Source organism: Carcharodon carcharias, chromosome 32, assembly GCF_017639515.1.
Source record: "Carcharodon carcharias isolate sCarCar2 chromosome 32, sCarCar2.pri, whole genome shotgun sequence".
Lineage (NCBI taxonomy): Eukaryota > Metazoa > Chordata > Chondrichthyes > Lamniformes > Lamnidae > Carcharodon > Carcharodon carcharias.
In genome coordinates, this window is record NC_054498.1 from 4,410,717 (window position 1) to 4,426,901 (window position 16,185).

A 16,185-nucleotide genomic window follows, 5' to 3' on the forward strand; every position below is an offset into this window, starting at 1 on the left:
ACAAAAACATTGTACAAACTAATCTTCTAGACCATTCTTGCCAATTTGATTGTCCCAGTCCATATGAAGATTAAAGTACCCCACAATTCTTACATTTCCTTTGTTACAGGCTACAATAATTTCTTGTTTAATGCTCTGCCCAACAGTATAATTACTCTTAGAGGGCCTATAAACTGCTCCCACCTGTATTTTATGACTCTTGTTTTTCCTAATTTCCACCCATACTGATTCTACTTCATGGTCTTCAGAGGCCAGCTCCTTTCTCCCTAATGTCCTTATGTCATCCTTTACTATCAAGGCCACTCCTCCTCCTTTGCCATTCTGTCTGTCCTCCCAAAAAGTATTGTGTATCCTGGAATATTTATTTCTCAATTTTGATCACCTTGTAACCATATTTCTGTAATGGTGATTAGATCTAAATCATTTACTTCTATTTGTGCCATTAATTCGTTTATCTTATTATAGATGCTTTGTGCATTCAGATCAAGAACATTTAATTTCATTTATTTACTTCTATTCCCTGTAATGACCTTATATGCTGATGTATATTTCTTGTTAAACACTCTGTTACCTTTCCTGACCCACTCTGCTTGTCTTTACCCACATCACTATGCTGTTCCAATACCTCAACCTTTCTCTATGCATTTCTAAGTCTCCCTTTACCTGAACCCTCCTCCACCACAGCCCCACCATTAGTTTACCCAAAACAGGCATAAAAATGGCCTGATGGATTAAGTGAAGTGCGCATTCCTCATTAAAATCCAGCCCAGAAGCAGAAACTTTGATGGATCCAGTGAGGGAGCCAAACTGAAAGTCAGCAGGACTATTTCTGGTCCAACAAAGATACCCCCAGATATTTCAAGGCCTTTCTTTGGAATGGCGTGTGGAATGGATTAGGCTGTGCAGTGCTTATTTCAAATGGGAAGAGCGTATGTGGCACTTGCTCCAAACATTTAATGTTGCAAATGGGATTCTTAGCATTGCAATTTTCAGATGTGAAAAGACCCCCTCCCGCTCCAGTTGGGAGAGCCAGGTGCCCATTTACAGACTCACCTGAAGACCACATCATACAGGCTTTGGATGTCATAGGAACATAGGAGCTGGACTAGGCCACTCAGCCCACGGTGCCTGCTGCGCCATTCAATAATATCATGACTGATCTGGTTGTGGCCTCAACTCCACCTTCCTGTCTGCCCCCTATAATCTGTGACTCCCTTGTCTATCAAAAATCTAACTCGCTCAGCTTTCAGTATATTCAATGACCCAGCCTTCACTGCTTTCTGGGGAAGAGAATTTCACAGACTAACTGCCTTCCCAGAGAAAAATAATCCTCATCTCCATCCTGGGTAAGGCTGCTCTTTCTCTGCTATTTTCAACCACTGGATACTTTTTAAATGGGATGGCTGGCAGTTCAAAATCACCGTCAGAGACTCTTTGACAGGTACGGGCTTCAGACAGAGACATAAACAGTGACAGGGATTCAGATAGATTGGAGACCATGAGAGTGAAAAAGACTTAAAGGGAGGCACACTTGGAAAAAAAACAGCAGAGGGAGAGAGAGAAACAAAGGAAGGTAGAATCAAAGAGACAGATACAAAACAGAGATACAAGGAAAATTATTTTCTCTAAATCTTCTGCAATACATATTAAACTTTAATGTGCAAACACCTCACTGAGAATATTAATTCAAGATGCAGTCTTAAAGCCTAATGGTTTCTGGCACACTGTGGCAGTTCTTGATCCTTACCATCCAGCTGTCAAAAGATCACACACCTAGTGGAGTTCTATTCAAGAGAGCTTATAATTAGCAGAGAATGATGCCATTTACTCTTTGCCCGTTTGATAATTCATAGCTGCCCTTGCAGCCCAAGAATGAAATGAATTTAGTGTAAGCGAAACATGGCGATTAAAAATTCAATTATTTGTGTAATTGAAATGTCTGTTCCTCTTCAAAAAGAGGGATGGAACTAATAGGCACCTGGGCATCCAGGCAAATAGTGGCACCATTATACCCATGAGCAATCAAATAGATCAAATTTACATCAGGAAATTGAGCATAAACTCACACAGAGAAATACTCTCTGAATGCTAGCAAACAGGATAATTCATGCCTTTAGAAATGACACATATAATCTAGCCGTCATTCTATAGAAAGAGATGCATTCAGATGTAATAAGCACTTTTAAGTGAGTTTTTATACAGTGTTGGAGAGAGGGAAAGGTGGGTGGGGCTGAGGCTGAGTTTAAAGTTACCGTTCTAAGACAGAAGAGGTTTCAGCATTTTCAGTGCTGACTGATTGATCCACCTTTGCAATGGACAGTAAAGATTAAGAGACTGACAAATAGGCATCTACTTACAGAGCGTTAGAGGCTAATCTGCTGAGCGGGCTTTAGGAGCATAGGAGCACCAGCCAGGCTCATTCACACACTGACTCCTCAGATACACAACAAGAGCTCGAGACTTTCAGCAATAAAGCAGGAGACAGAGACACGGAAATCCAGCAACTGCACAAGCAACGTTTCCTATCTAAAATTCGGATGCTGCCTTCTTCTAAAGAGCTGGATTTTCCCTTTATTCCAAAGGTTGGATGTTTCCTCCAGCCCAGATTTTTGCATCAGCTGACCGGTTGCTCCCAGGCTGACCGAGAAGAAATTTTGTAGACAGAACCCAGCTCCTCCTCTTTGAGAAACGGAATGAGCAGCTCCCCCACTGAGTCGTCAGTCAGCCCAGGGCTGGAGGACAGCCAGGCAGGTATGAGAGAGAGTGAGTGAGTGAGAGAAACATAGAGCAAGTGAGCGAGAGAGAGACAGTACGAACCAGACAGGCAACCAGGCAGGTATGAGAGAGAGTGTTACTGAGTGAGAGATAGCGAGTGAGAGAGACAGGGAGGACCAGAACAACAACTAGACAGGTATTAGAGATGGCCAGAGAGGCTGAGAAGGACAACCAAGGAGATGTGAATGAACCAGTCAACAAGGATGAGAATGGCAGATAGATATCAAAGCAAGAGATTCAGTGGGATGAGAAGGGCAGCCAACCAGGAATGAAGAAGAATCAGCAAGCAGGTATGAAAGAGAATGAGAAAGTCAAAAAGGAAGAGTGAACCAGACAGAAATCAGTAATATGTGAGAAAGAGACATGGGAAGATGAAAAAGAGGCAGACATTAAAAGGTAAGTGAAATAGAGAGAGCGAGAGAGATGCAGATTCACAGTAAATGGAAGTTAGGTTATGAAGTGAGTGCAATATGTCAAAGGCCAGGGCTCAATCAGTGTTAAACGGGGTGTGAAACAAACAATTCAGTAAAGGAACAACAAACAAGAGAATTAATTAAAATTTCAGTTGCACTCCTGAAGAGAATGTGCATTTAAATATCAGGATAAGAAGAGTACATGAGACTGGGCTGTCAGTCTAAAAAAATTGCTTTAAGGAATAAACTGACAAACATTTTGGAAAGCATAAAAAGATGTATATTGCTGCATTACTGTATTTTAATAGTATTCAGTCTTTATTGAAAAACAATATTAATTTGTCAAATATACATCAAAAAGAAACCTAATTATTGAAACCCCAGTTTAAACAATAAAATACTGCACTTAAGTATAAACATATTTTAATTATGATTATGGAACCAGCTTACTAATTTAGTGGTTACCTTAGCTCCCAGTAATATATTTCTTGTGTCTAGATGGGATAATTATGAATATTAACTGCTGTAATACACTGTGTATTTTGTGACTAGCTCTTAATGTGTGAACCTGGAATTTACAGTGAGGGGTTTCTTTTTAAAGCTATTGGAGAGCATATTCCAGGAAATCCTTCAACTTTTTTCCAGGAGTTCAAGTTAAATTATTAATTTGTAGACCATTGCAGCAATCATTTTGAGAGTCAAAGGGTAGTAGATCTTCATCAATATACCATTGTCCTTAGGGAAACATCTTCTGCACAAAGCCCTGGGTCATATATATGACCTTTATTTAATATTGTGTCATTCATATTTAATTTTAAGTAGTGCCTCAGATAAGGCAAGCCAAATGCTCAGTGAAGATCAAGCCAAACTCTTCAGTGGGGAGTCATGCCTGCCCTTTGGTAAGAAGTTGAGTTCAGCCCAGCAAGTGACAAATCAAGCCCAAATCTTTGTTATGGAATCTAATCCGACTTGTCAACTCTGATAGTACGATAAGGGTCAGTACCAAGGTTTCTCTTTGTTTTTCCTTTTGTATTTGCTAACAGTGAAGACCCCAAGTCCAGGGAAGTCCCTCAGCCCTGTGCTAATGTGTAAGGTTTGTGGGGATACCAGCAGCGGCAAACACTATGGTATTTATGCATGTAATGGCTGCAGTGGCTTCTTCAAGCGGAGTGTCAGAAGGAAGCTCATCTACAGGTAAGAAAAAGTAACAAATTTGCTAATGCAGTAGTTCATATGTATAAATGGTAGCACAGTTATCTGTGCCCTACCCTCAAACTCACAACCTAACTTGTAAAGAAAAAGCATCTTTAGAGATTGCCCCTCCACAGGCAGATAGCCCGTTAGTTTAATACTTCATACAAAGGAGCTCTGATACTCCTGCACTAAAGCATCAGCTGAAATTACATACTTTAATTCTGCAGTGAGGCTTGCACCCACAACCTTCTGACTCAGAGGCCAGAGTGCTAACGCTGAGTCAAGCCAATACTGGTCAATGAAAACAAAGAGCAAATGATTTATCGAGATGGATTATATTCATATAATTTTAGCTAATAGTGTAGGATTATAGGTTGAATATATAGAATGTTGGAACACAAAAACCCAATATCAATGAATTAAATGAACTCATTCATTCCCATCATGTAAACCTATTAAATTCAGACAAACATCTAGTACATCTTCCATGTATTTACATTTTTCCAACTTTATATTTGGAGATGTAGGAATAAATACAGGTGCCTTTACTGCAATGTAAAGTCCTCAAGACGTTTAAGGCTCATGAATCTCAATGACACAGCTCTGTTTATCTCAGGGGTGGTGAGGCTGTTGTTGCATTTACTTATTGGCTATTCTGATATCTCTCCTCTCAGGTGCCAGGCAGGTACCGGAATGTGTCCTGTGGATAAAGCCCATCGGAATCAATGCCAGGCTTGTAGACTGAAGAAGTGTTTGCAGGCTGGTATGAATAAAGACGGTGAGTGTACGTGAATGTCTGTGCGAGTGCATGTATGAAATTATGGCTTAATGTTTCTGGCTCTAAGCAGCTGTAATCCTCTAATCTGTGTATTATTCTTTGTGTTTCTTCCTCTTTCAGAGACTGCCTCTCTGCTCTTCATTTTTCCCCCTCTCTGCTCATTCTCCTTTCTCATTTGTTCCTTCAGCCGTTCAAAACGAACGTCAGCCCCGAAGCACTGCCCAGGTCCGAACGGACACTGCCGAACTCGACCCTGACAAGGAGCACATTGCAACTACCAGAGAGCCGACTTCATCATCTGTCAGCACCCAGAGACCAGTCTCCTCTAACATCAGCAGTAGCCAGAGAACCATCAGCCCACCAAATAACCACCGCTTCATGGCCAGCCTGATGACCGCTGAGACTTGCGCCAAGCTGGAGCCTGAAGATGGTCAGTGACCGGCTCCTAATCCCTTCCGTACTCAATTCTTTACTGTGTACCCAACTCCAGCGATTAAAGCATTAATACAGCTCTATAAAAATTAGGGCTGGTGTCAATTTATAAATTCAATTTTAAGATTGTAAATTTCCACTCCCAATCTCTTCTCTTGTCCTCCAAAAGTACACATTCTTCATATGTGAGCCTAAACAATGTGTCACAGCAACTATTCACTGACAAAGCAATCATAGCTGAGTCAAACCCTGTATGCACGTCACACTTGCACACCTTTCAGTAGCAGATGTTAGTCAGGAGCAGGAACCCCGTCTGGTGATGCCATTCTCTAGCCAGTGTGGCTCAACAACCTCTATGGCTGAGATTAATTTACTCAGCAGAGATTGGGGATTGAGTCTGGATGGAAGAATTCAAGGACATACGCTCCAATGATAAGATAGCATTAATTGATTCGGGCTGGCTAAAGGAATCATATCAAAGTAACTGTTACCACAATTTTTTTCCACTGGTCTGGTTGGCAAAAAGGAAAAGGATACTTACAGTCACAGAGAGGGGAGAGTTAGTAAATATGTTTCTCTGATACATATTGTGCTTGCAGTGGATGAAAATATCGATGTGACGAGTAACGAACCTGAGAGAACATCCACCGAGTACCAGATGTCCATCTACCCTCCCAGTAGTCCCGAGTGTGTGTACGAGACTTCGGCTAGATTGCTCTTCATGGCAGTTAAATGGGCCAAGAATCTTCCAGTCTTCTCCAATCTACCATTCAGAGACCAGGTATATCTACAGAATAGTAGTGGGGCTTGAGGTGGGGCACTGGACTAAGATGCAACACTAGAGGGCAAAGGATTACCATTCAATTCTAACATTACAAGGAGGGGAACATTCCACTGACAACTTTACAATTTTGGTTGGAATGAAACCGAGGGCTCAGGAACGCCTCATGGAGTGCAGCGGGTCAAGAAGGCGGCTCACCACCATCTCCTCAAGGGCAATTAGGGATGGGCAATAAATACTGGCCCAGCCAGCAAAGCCCACATCCCATGAATGAATAAAAATAACCTCAGTTCTGTGGGTAAATTTAGTTCTTCCTCCCAGAGATTATTTAGACACAGAAGTTTGGTCCAATCTTAGTCATGTGTTTTTCTTCTGTGTTGGCTAGTTGAATCAATAAGAAATCTAAAGGGGCAAAGCCAATAATGAAAAGACATCTCCTTCTCCAGGTACCATGCCCTAAGAGGGCGTTGATGACCACTGACTTCCATTGGATTGGTCCATGATTATGCTTGGCAAAGTACTGCAATGGTTTACTAGTGCCTTCTGCAGTATAGCTGACCAGGAAACTCTCCTGCTCCTACCACCTGCCATCAGGTGTAATGTGGGAAGGGGTGATTAGAAAGGTAAATTAACAAAATTGTGATATGGTGATGAAAAACTAGGGTTTTAAAAGCTATTAAGAAGGAAGACAAGGACGAGGAAGTTTGGATTTAGGAACAGAGAGTTCGGATAGGAGACTGTGCAATGAATATCCATTTCGATATAAGGAAGCTGCAGGAAGGAAGAAGAGTATGGAGTTGAAAATGGTTGACTCTAATGATCTCAAGGCAGCTAGAGATGGGCAATAACTGTGGCATTGGCCAGTATCACCTAAGAGCTGATAACAAAAAAATAGTGGAGCAGCAAGATATGAGATTTAAAGGAACACTGATGATAGAAGTGTTGGCAATAAAAACAGAAAATACTGCAAATACTCAGCAGGTTTGGCAGCATCTGTGGAGAGAGAAACAAGAGTTAATGTTTAAGTTGGTGCCCTTTCATCAGTACTTTCTGATTCAAGTCATTAACCTGAAAGGTTAACTCATTTCTCTTTCCACAGATGCTTCCAGACCTGCTGAGTATTTCCAGCATTTTCCGTTCTAATTTCAGGTTTCCAGCATGCTTTTGTAGAGCGTTGGCAAGATTGTCCATTGATTGTTCTTCGCTATCAACAAAAGACTTTTTCTGATGCAGGTGATCTTGTTGGAGGAAGCCTGGAATGAACTCTTCCTGCTCTGTGCTATCCAATGGTCCATGCCATTGGAAAGCTGCCCTTTGTTGTCATTACCTGAACTCTCTCATAGTCCTCAAGGCAAGAGCAATTCCACCATGGCAGACGTCCGCATCCTGCAGGAGATCATGAGTCGATTCAAGGCCATTGCTGTGGACCCCACAGAGTTTGCTTGTCTGAAGGCTGTGGTACTCTTTAAACCAGGTGAGCAGAACCAAATGATCCATTCACCTTGGGATTTATGTCTGATCAGTTCATCCACCTTGTAGCCAATGTAACATGAGTTGTTGTGGCTGGAGATCAAAGGGTACAGTTGATGACCTGTAGATCATCAGAGAAAACTGAACCCCAATGATAGAGGAACAGATAGAGATGTAATACGTATTTAAAAAGGACAGATGCTGAAACATGCTAACTTGGTAAAGACTTAAGTAAAGTCAGCACAAGTGATGTTGTTTAAGGTCAAAAGTATGGCACTTGCTAGACACAGTTTTGGTGGTTAATGGCATTCTGGATTACTACTCATGAGGCATGCATTAATTGCTCACTAGCTCCTGAAGAAGGCCCAATGCTTTTATGATACACCATAATTGTGGTTGTGAGCAGACTATTCTGAACTTTTGGTATTGAGCACAGATATATTCAGTGAGACTCGTGCCACAGTTCAGCAGAACATTGGGACTTTCAGTAGCAATTGGCATGCTCTGGTCTATTATTTTTTCTTTACCCAGTTTCTCCTTTCTTCTCCTGAAGGTGCTGACTCATTCAAGGATACAGTTGCATAGCCATTGACCCACTTCCAGTATCTTGTTCAAGTGGTATTCTTCATGTGTCACCCCAGATAGTGAGCATGCAGGTGTATTGACTGTAGGTACCAAGCAAGCCCTCACCTTATGCCCACACATGCACTTCCAGCAGAGGTCACTAGATAGCTATTTATAGCTTCAATTCCGGCTATACTTCCTCTCCTTAACTCAAGAATGCTGAGATCCATTATACATCACCAAATCCCACCCCAGTCTGACATCAGCTAAGTCAGCATGGACTGGGAACCAGGATCCTCTTTGCATGTAAGCTTCAGAGTGATTACTAAATATGCCATCTAGGGGCAGATGCACAAGTGCATTTTTAATGGAATCTCAGGAAGATGGTCCTGCATCAATGAAATAGACATTCACCTATAAATAGACATTCACCTTAAACAGTATAAATTTCATCACATTTCTACTTCTATTGAGCTCTGAAGAAGGGTCGTATGGACTCAAAACATTAACTGTTTCTCTCTCCGCAGATGCTGTCAGACCTGCTGAGTTTTTCCAGCATTTTCTGTTTTTATTTCAGATTTCTGGTATCCACAGTATTTTGCTTTCATCGATATTGTGTTCTCCCTCAGAAACACGAGGCTTGAAAGACCCAGAGCAAGTGGAGAATCTACAGGATCAGTCACAAGTGATGCTGGGTCAGCACAGCAGGACACACTACCCAATCCAACCAGTTAGGTAAGGAGAGGCAGATCTCAACGCAAGTCTCCTGCAGAAACCAACCTCCACACTTTGATTAATACCAAATGGCTCTTGCAGGTCACTTGGCCTTACCAGATTATGTTAGTGTCAGATACAAAGCATTGAATGGATTATTACACTGCACAAGTATTAGATACAAAACATAAAAACAGAAGAAGGAAATAGACTATTAGTGCTTACCCAAATGTCAAACAGCACAACCTTGTCCTTTTTCAATCATGAGTAAAGTTAACTCCTGAGGGATTGAAAAAAAAGCCGTGACTAACTTTAGAAATTTTTTCCTGATTTTTTTTTCTATTAAACAAGCTCCAGGAGCCAATAGTTACCCATGATTATGAACACTGTACTATACATAACAAATGGCTGGATACACTGCATCAAATATCAGGCTCAAAATATGTAATGAATTAATGCCCTCAAAGTGACAATTCACTATTTCAGGCCAGTGACCCCTTCAACAACCTTTTCTATTTCCCCACTTCCTGTTAATGCTAGGTACCTTAAAGTCTCTCTAATCTTTCCTCATTGTTCTATTATCTGATACGGGGCCTAAGCCTCAGATACTTCTCCGAATGGGCTTCAGAGTTTAAATTTATCCCTCCTGTCTCCATACCCAATTGGACTCAGTATTCAAGGAGTAAGCTGACCGAAGCATTGTATACATTTTGAGTATTGGGTTCTTTCAGATTAAATTTTGAACTGGGGGGATCTACCTACCTGCTCATGTGGACATTAAAGATACTATTACACTTTTCAAACAGAAACAGGGAATTCCTACTTCAACCAAAGCCACCAAGAGAGCCTAACTGGATGTTCACCTCATAACTAATTGTAAGACCGTGTGTATAAAGTGCCTACTATATTTACACATCTAAATTGCAGTAACTCCAATAATGTACTTCATTATCTGTCAAGAGCTTTGAACATTTCGAATACATGATAAATGCAAGCTCGATTTTTTTATTTGCTTTGTTGGTTATTGATTCTATTGCTGATTTATATTTTTAAAAAGGTTTTATGCTAAAGATTAAATTTTTTTTTACATTATTTTCTTGTCCATCTTTTTCTCAGATTTGGAAAGTTGCTTCTCCTCCTGCCCTCACTCCGCTTTGTCTCATCAGAGCAAATTGAGCTGCTGTTTTTCCACAGAACCATCGGTAACACTCCCATGGAAAAGCTTCTTTGTGACATGTTTAAGAGCTGAACCTCCCAAGCAGCAACCCCTACTATATTTTGACATCTTCTCCCCAGCATTTTGCACTGTTTCCTTCATTGTCTTAATTCCTAGTTTGTCTCTGTTAACTTCCCAAAAATGCTACACCCTCTGTCCCCCACAATCTCCACTAAGATACATGTCCCCAATATGTTACATTGCCTATTTATTGTTGTCTCACACATCACATTGTCTTACGCCATTCTACCCCAGCATTTTACATGATCAGTTCTCCCTTACAACTATTGCTTAAAATCCTTATAATTTTTAAAACCTATGAAGACTGAATATATTTCTATACAAGAATAAAACTGGAATCTGGTTACTCAAGTTGCTTGTTGTTCATCTGTGTTTCTTCAATATGGAAATGTTATTGTGGAGAGCGAGAATACTTAATTGTTACCTGCTTACATATTGACGATGAATGCAAAGAGAAACTGGTATGCAAGAATTTCAAGAGGAGCAAATTATATGGTTAGGAGAAAGGTTCCTGGGAGAACTGAATGACAGGTGACAAGTAGTAACCCAGTGGAAGAAGAAACATTTTTAAGGAATGCAGAAAGGCTGCATACCTTTACAAGGAAAATAGCAAGATCAATGCAGGTCAGTAAAACTAAAAATTATTTTCTAAGCACAGGGAATGAAAGAGGATTGACAGCAGGGCCATGGGTACCATAGTGACAATGACTACCGTGAATATTGGAAAGGGCAAGAGTTGAATTGCAGGATAAGGCATCAAAATACCTTTGCTACGTGTGGACCAATTAAGAGATTCTTTCATAAAAGGGATAGGGAAAAATGGGGAGTAGAACTTTTTTTGGAAAATCTATAGGAAGAGCCAAAAGCTTTAAGTCCATCAATGTTGAAAAGAACAGAAGATGCTATAAACCAAGTAGTTATGATATTTGACATCAAGTCGGAGCTTTAAAACTTTGTCCATTACAGCTAGAAGACTAAAAGGTAAGGAATTCAACACTTCTTTAGGTCCTGAGAGAATGAGTGAGAGCAATTAAATTAATTCCTCAAGGCTGTGGTCGGATTCCAAGTTTTGTTGAAGTTGTGTTATGAAGAAAGGCAAAGAATTAAATATTTACAATGTTCCTGAAACCATCAAGATATGTCCTAAATTCCTGAAGGTCTGGTTAATATTTTTAGAAGCTCTAAATACAAGAGCACGACTGCTCTGCAACTCAGTAGCGACCTATAACTCAAAGAAAATAGTTAATACAGGGAATTACAGAGAAGTCACTGACCTAGAAAAGGGGTTAAAATGATTTCGGACACTAGGCATTATAAAGAATTATAAGGAAGAGTTCAGGAATTGGCTGAGGAGACAATGAAGTAACTGAGCTGAAGTTTGAACATTTGAATTAAAGCAGCAAAATTGACCTGCCAAATTGTTCACCACACATCAGACAAAGAAAGCATGCACTAAGAAAGGAAGACTTGTGATTTCCTAGAGAGGGAAAGGATTAATATAGCAAAAGGGGATTGATTTGCTAAGCAACTGGCCTGTTGTAGCACAATGTCCTGTAGACTTATTAGTTTTAGTCAATATTTGAAAGCGTATACATACCAGGTTCTGCACCTCTAGCTAATAACTGGGTCTTTTCTGTGATTTAAGAGTGAATATTGAAGACATTGCTTGGAAGATATGAGAAGCAACTACCAATTTCTATTGCTTTCTGGCAGTCGTAGTGAATGCCAATTTTAGTCTAGACTTATTTAGGCCATAAGACATAAGAGCAGAAATTAGGCCATTCGGCCCATCGAGTCCACTCTGCCATTCAATCATGGCTGATAAGTTTCTCAACCCCATTCTCCCGCCTTCTCCCTGTAACCTTTGATCCCCTTACCAATCAAGAACCTATCTATCTCGGTCTTAGATACATTTAATGACCTGGCCTCCACAGCCTTCTGTGGCAATGAATTCCATAGATTCACCAATACGTCTTATGCTCTGGAATACCCTCTCTACACCTGTCTATCTCTCTCGCTCTCTACCTCACTTTCATCCTTAAGCTACTCTTTACTTCTGACCAAGCATTTGATCATCTGACCTAATATCTCCTAGGCGTTTGGTGTCATATTGTTTTATAATGCTCCTGTAAAGCACCTTGCTAAATGTACTACACAAATACAAATTATTTTTGTTTCTAACAGAATGTTTAAAAAATGTAGAAAGGCAAAACTGCAACATCTGCCTTCAAACTTAACCTGAAATCTCAATTTAAGAGCTCACCATATTCTCAGGAAACACTAGGGCTCAGATTTTGATCATCCAACAAATTGGGCTAAGGGATCACTATTCGCAAACTGCCTGCGTTGCTTTGAAAAGAAATGGGCAGCATGTAAAATTGATGCTCCCACCTCATCGCCATGATTGTAGAGTGGCTGAGCACCACCCATGCTGAACTTGTGTCCTCTACATACTGTAGGGGGAACAGCAGTGTTCTGAACTTACCAAGTGTTCCAGGCAACCTCCCTTTTTAAAAGGCCTAGTCCAAAAGGGGATTTGCAGCAATGCACTGCTGGATAATCACTTTGGGTGACTTAGGGACAAGAATGTTGAACCATGACTAGGAAATAGTTCCCCACTTCTGCAACACCACCAGGCACAGGTCAGATAGATGTAGGCTAGGAAAAAGACCCTGTTTTTGCTGATGGGAGTGGGAAGGCTCATGAATGAGCTTCAGAACATTTTGGAGAAGGGGCAAAGGAAACTCTGGCTCTTTAATGACTTGTGTTGGTATCTTGCTGTAGTCAAACTTGTGCAAACAGCTCTCCTTCATAATTTAGAACTCAACGGAAGGGCTTCCCTTTAGCCATGTGCAAAATCCAGGACAAAGCTATGAAGCTCATTTGTGACAAGGAGTAACCTATTGCAGGAAGCTCAAGCAGTTACTGGCCTACATCAATCTGTCACTGAGCACACAAGAGAGAGATCTAACCTAACATTAAGAACATCTGTTCTTCAAAGCTCCTAATAAGAGTGCCTGAATTAAGCAGTCATGTAAGCCTGGTACACAGCTTTGGACTGTGCACAGGTGGAATATTACTGTGGCTAACATGCTGCGAGATGTGCTGTGCAGCTCCTTTCATCACACACACAAAATAAATCAGTCACAATTGGATAGGCAAAGCTAAGTTTAATAGCGCTGCACAGTCTTAGCTGGTTAAACTGCAGTAGTACCTTGGTACACATTTAGGACGCCCAAACAATGGCTGTTGACAATATGCAGTTAGGTAAGTGAGGTGTGACTCTACGAGTAGAGATTTTGTGCTCCATGCCAAACAGAAATATTACTAGTGTTGGTTTCTCTGTAGCTTAGTTTGGAGACCTAAACATGGTGACAGGTTTCAGCATTCATATGACATACAACTGTACAAAAAAACAAAAGCAAAGATTAGTGTATTTAACATTAGCACGAAGTTGCCCAGTTACCTTCTCATGTAACCAATGTTCTTAGTTTACACAATCTAGACCTAAAACTGGCCAAAGATTCTTTCGGAGGCCAGTGAGTGAATGGCCTCCTCGATTGCTATGCCTGTTAAAGGCTTTAGCAGTGATGATTTGTTTACGATTGAGCCTTGTTTCTAAGTCCTTGATGAAAGCCACTTAATCCTCTTTCTGTGCTTTACATTCAGATGTTTTCATATCATCCAAAATCCTTTTATGTCACACACTTCTACTTCAAAACACTTCTTCCTATTTCTTACTTCAGCTTTTGCTAGACGATGACTTTAGCTGGTTGTGGTTCCACAGGCACCATTTGCTTCCAAAACCACATTCCCAGTGACTTTTCACCATGTGTAAGCCTCATGTTCGTCTGCACATTATGCATCCATAATAAGAAAATCACAGCCAAACCCAATGCTTTCTCCAGTTAAAGCGCACTAAGGAGCACCTACTGCCTGGGAATCCTTCCCAATTTTCCAATTCAACTGTGATAAACCAACTCAGGACAAAAATCAGAATCAATCTGGGAGCTTCTAGCCTACATGTTATCCATTGCTTTTAAATATTGAGAGAGAGAGAGAGAGACAGACAGACAGAAAGCACGCTACATTTATTTTTGTTCCTTTCCCTTTCATGCAACTGCAGTAATGATGAGAATTGTGACTTTTTTCAATTGCTTAATTTCTCTGTAGGCTTGTGGCATTTCACCATTGGCCTGAAGATGGCCCGATTCATTGCTAGAAATGTATTCCCTGGATACTTTAAGTTGTGCTGGTGAAGAATGAAGTTCCTCACTAACATTTCTGTGATGTACTCTGAAAATAAGGCTTTCAATCCTATTTTACCATTCTTATTGCTTAGATATTCAGGCAAAGACCTTAGTCAGGGTCAGTATGTTAATGGTGACTTTATTCAAATTACACATCACATGGGATTTCTGAATTGTTTCAGTAATTTGCATCTTTAACCCAAGTTCCAAAATGAAAAGAGATGCTGAGCCATGATGGAAGATTAAAGTTTGGTTGAAAAGATGGGTATTAAAAAGGTGCTTATCGGGGAAGAGACAGGTCGTTTGGGGTGGATAGCGTGGCAGCAGAAAGGTTTAGGGAAGGATCTCTGGAGACTGGAAAAAAGTGTCTCTTCTACCAATGGTGAAGCGAACGGAGAATGATGCACAAAAGGCCAGTGTCAGAAAACCCAAATATATAGGAGAGTATGGGAACAAAGTTGGATGAAGCTGTGGAGATCAGCTGGAACCAGGTTGTAAAGATGACTAGTTTCAATTTAATATTTTTGGGGACATGTGAGTGTAGGTCAATGAAGGCAACAGAATTTAGTATGGGACTGGAAATTGCTTCACACCAACACTACAGATGTAATGTAAATGCAGTCTTAGCTTGCACTGATTGTTTGGAATTATATTTTGTTCAAAGTGAGGTTGGATAGACTTAGGTTGTTTTCGTTGGAGCAGAGAAGACTGAGGGGGCGACCTGATGGAGGTGTACAAGATTATGAGGGGCGTGGACAGGGTGGATAGGGAGCAGCTGTTCCCCTGGTTGAAGGGTCAGTCACAAGGGGGCATAAGTTCAAGGTGAGGGGCAGGAGATTTAGGGGGGATGTGAGGAAAAACTTTTTTACCCAGAGGGTGGTGATAGTCTGGAATGCACTGCCTGGGAGGGTGGTGGAGGCGGGTTGTCTCACATCCTTTTAAAAATAGCTGGATGAGCATTTGGCACATTGTAACATTCAAGGCTATGGGCCAAGTGATGGTAAATGGGATTAGGTAGACTCGATGGGCCGAAGGACCTCTTCTGCACTGTGATTGAGAGTTGCATTTAGAGACTAACTTTAATGAACTCAGGACTCCCCAAAGTGCTTTGAAATCAATGAAGTACATTTCAGGTTCAGTCATTTTTGTAATATAGGAAATGTGACAATAAACTGTGCACAAGAACCTACAAACAGAAATGTAATAATGATAATCTGTTTTTTAAGAGATGTTAGTTAAGGGATAAATATTGGCCAAACAACTGACAACTCGAGAGATCTGAAGAAGAGTCATACGGACTCGAAACGTTATCTCTGTCTCTCTCTCTCTCTCTCTTCACAGATGCTGTCAGACCTGCTGTGTTTTTCCAGCATTTTTTGTTTTCGTTTCAGATTTCCAGCATCTGCAGTATACAACTGAGAACTTGCTTGTTGTTTGAAATGGTCTGTTGGGATTTTTTACATCCACCTCAGAGGAGGTTTAAAGTTTCACCTGAAAGATGGCAACTTTGACTGTACAGCACTCCTCCAGTACTAGTAACCAGAGTGCCAGCCTAGAGTTTGTGCCTGTTTACATAT

General features: G+C 40.8%; 1 protein-coding gene across 1 annotated transcript; it reads left to right on the forward strand.

The window, feature by feature from the left end:
• The first annotated feature begins 2,693 nt into the window (after window positions 1-2,693).
• On the forward strand, window positions 2,694-10,370 carry nr2e3 (nuclear receptor subfamily 2, group E, member 3). The gene is made up of 8 exons (XM_041178528.1): window positions 2,694-2,751; window positions 4,232-4,382; window positions 5,057-5,160; window positions 5,348-5,590; window positions 6,192-6,373; window positions 7,607-7,847; window positions 9,037-9,142; window positions 10,238-10,370. Exons 1-8 carry the CDS (start codon window positions 2,694-2,696, stop codon window positions 10,368-10,370), a joined length of 1,218 nt encoding a protein of 405 aa, XP_041034462.1.
• Window positions 10,371-16,185: the final 5,815 nt, after the last annotated feature.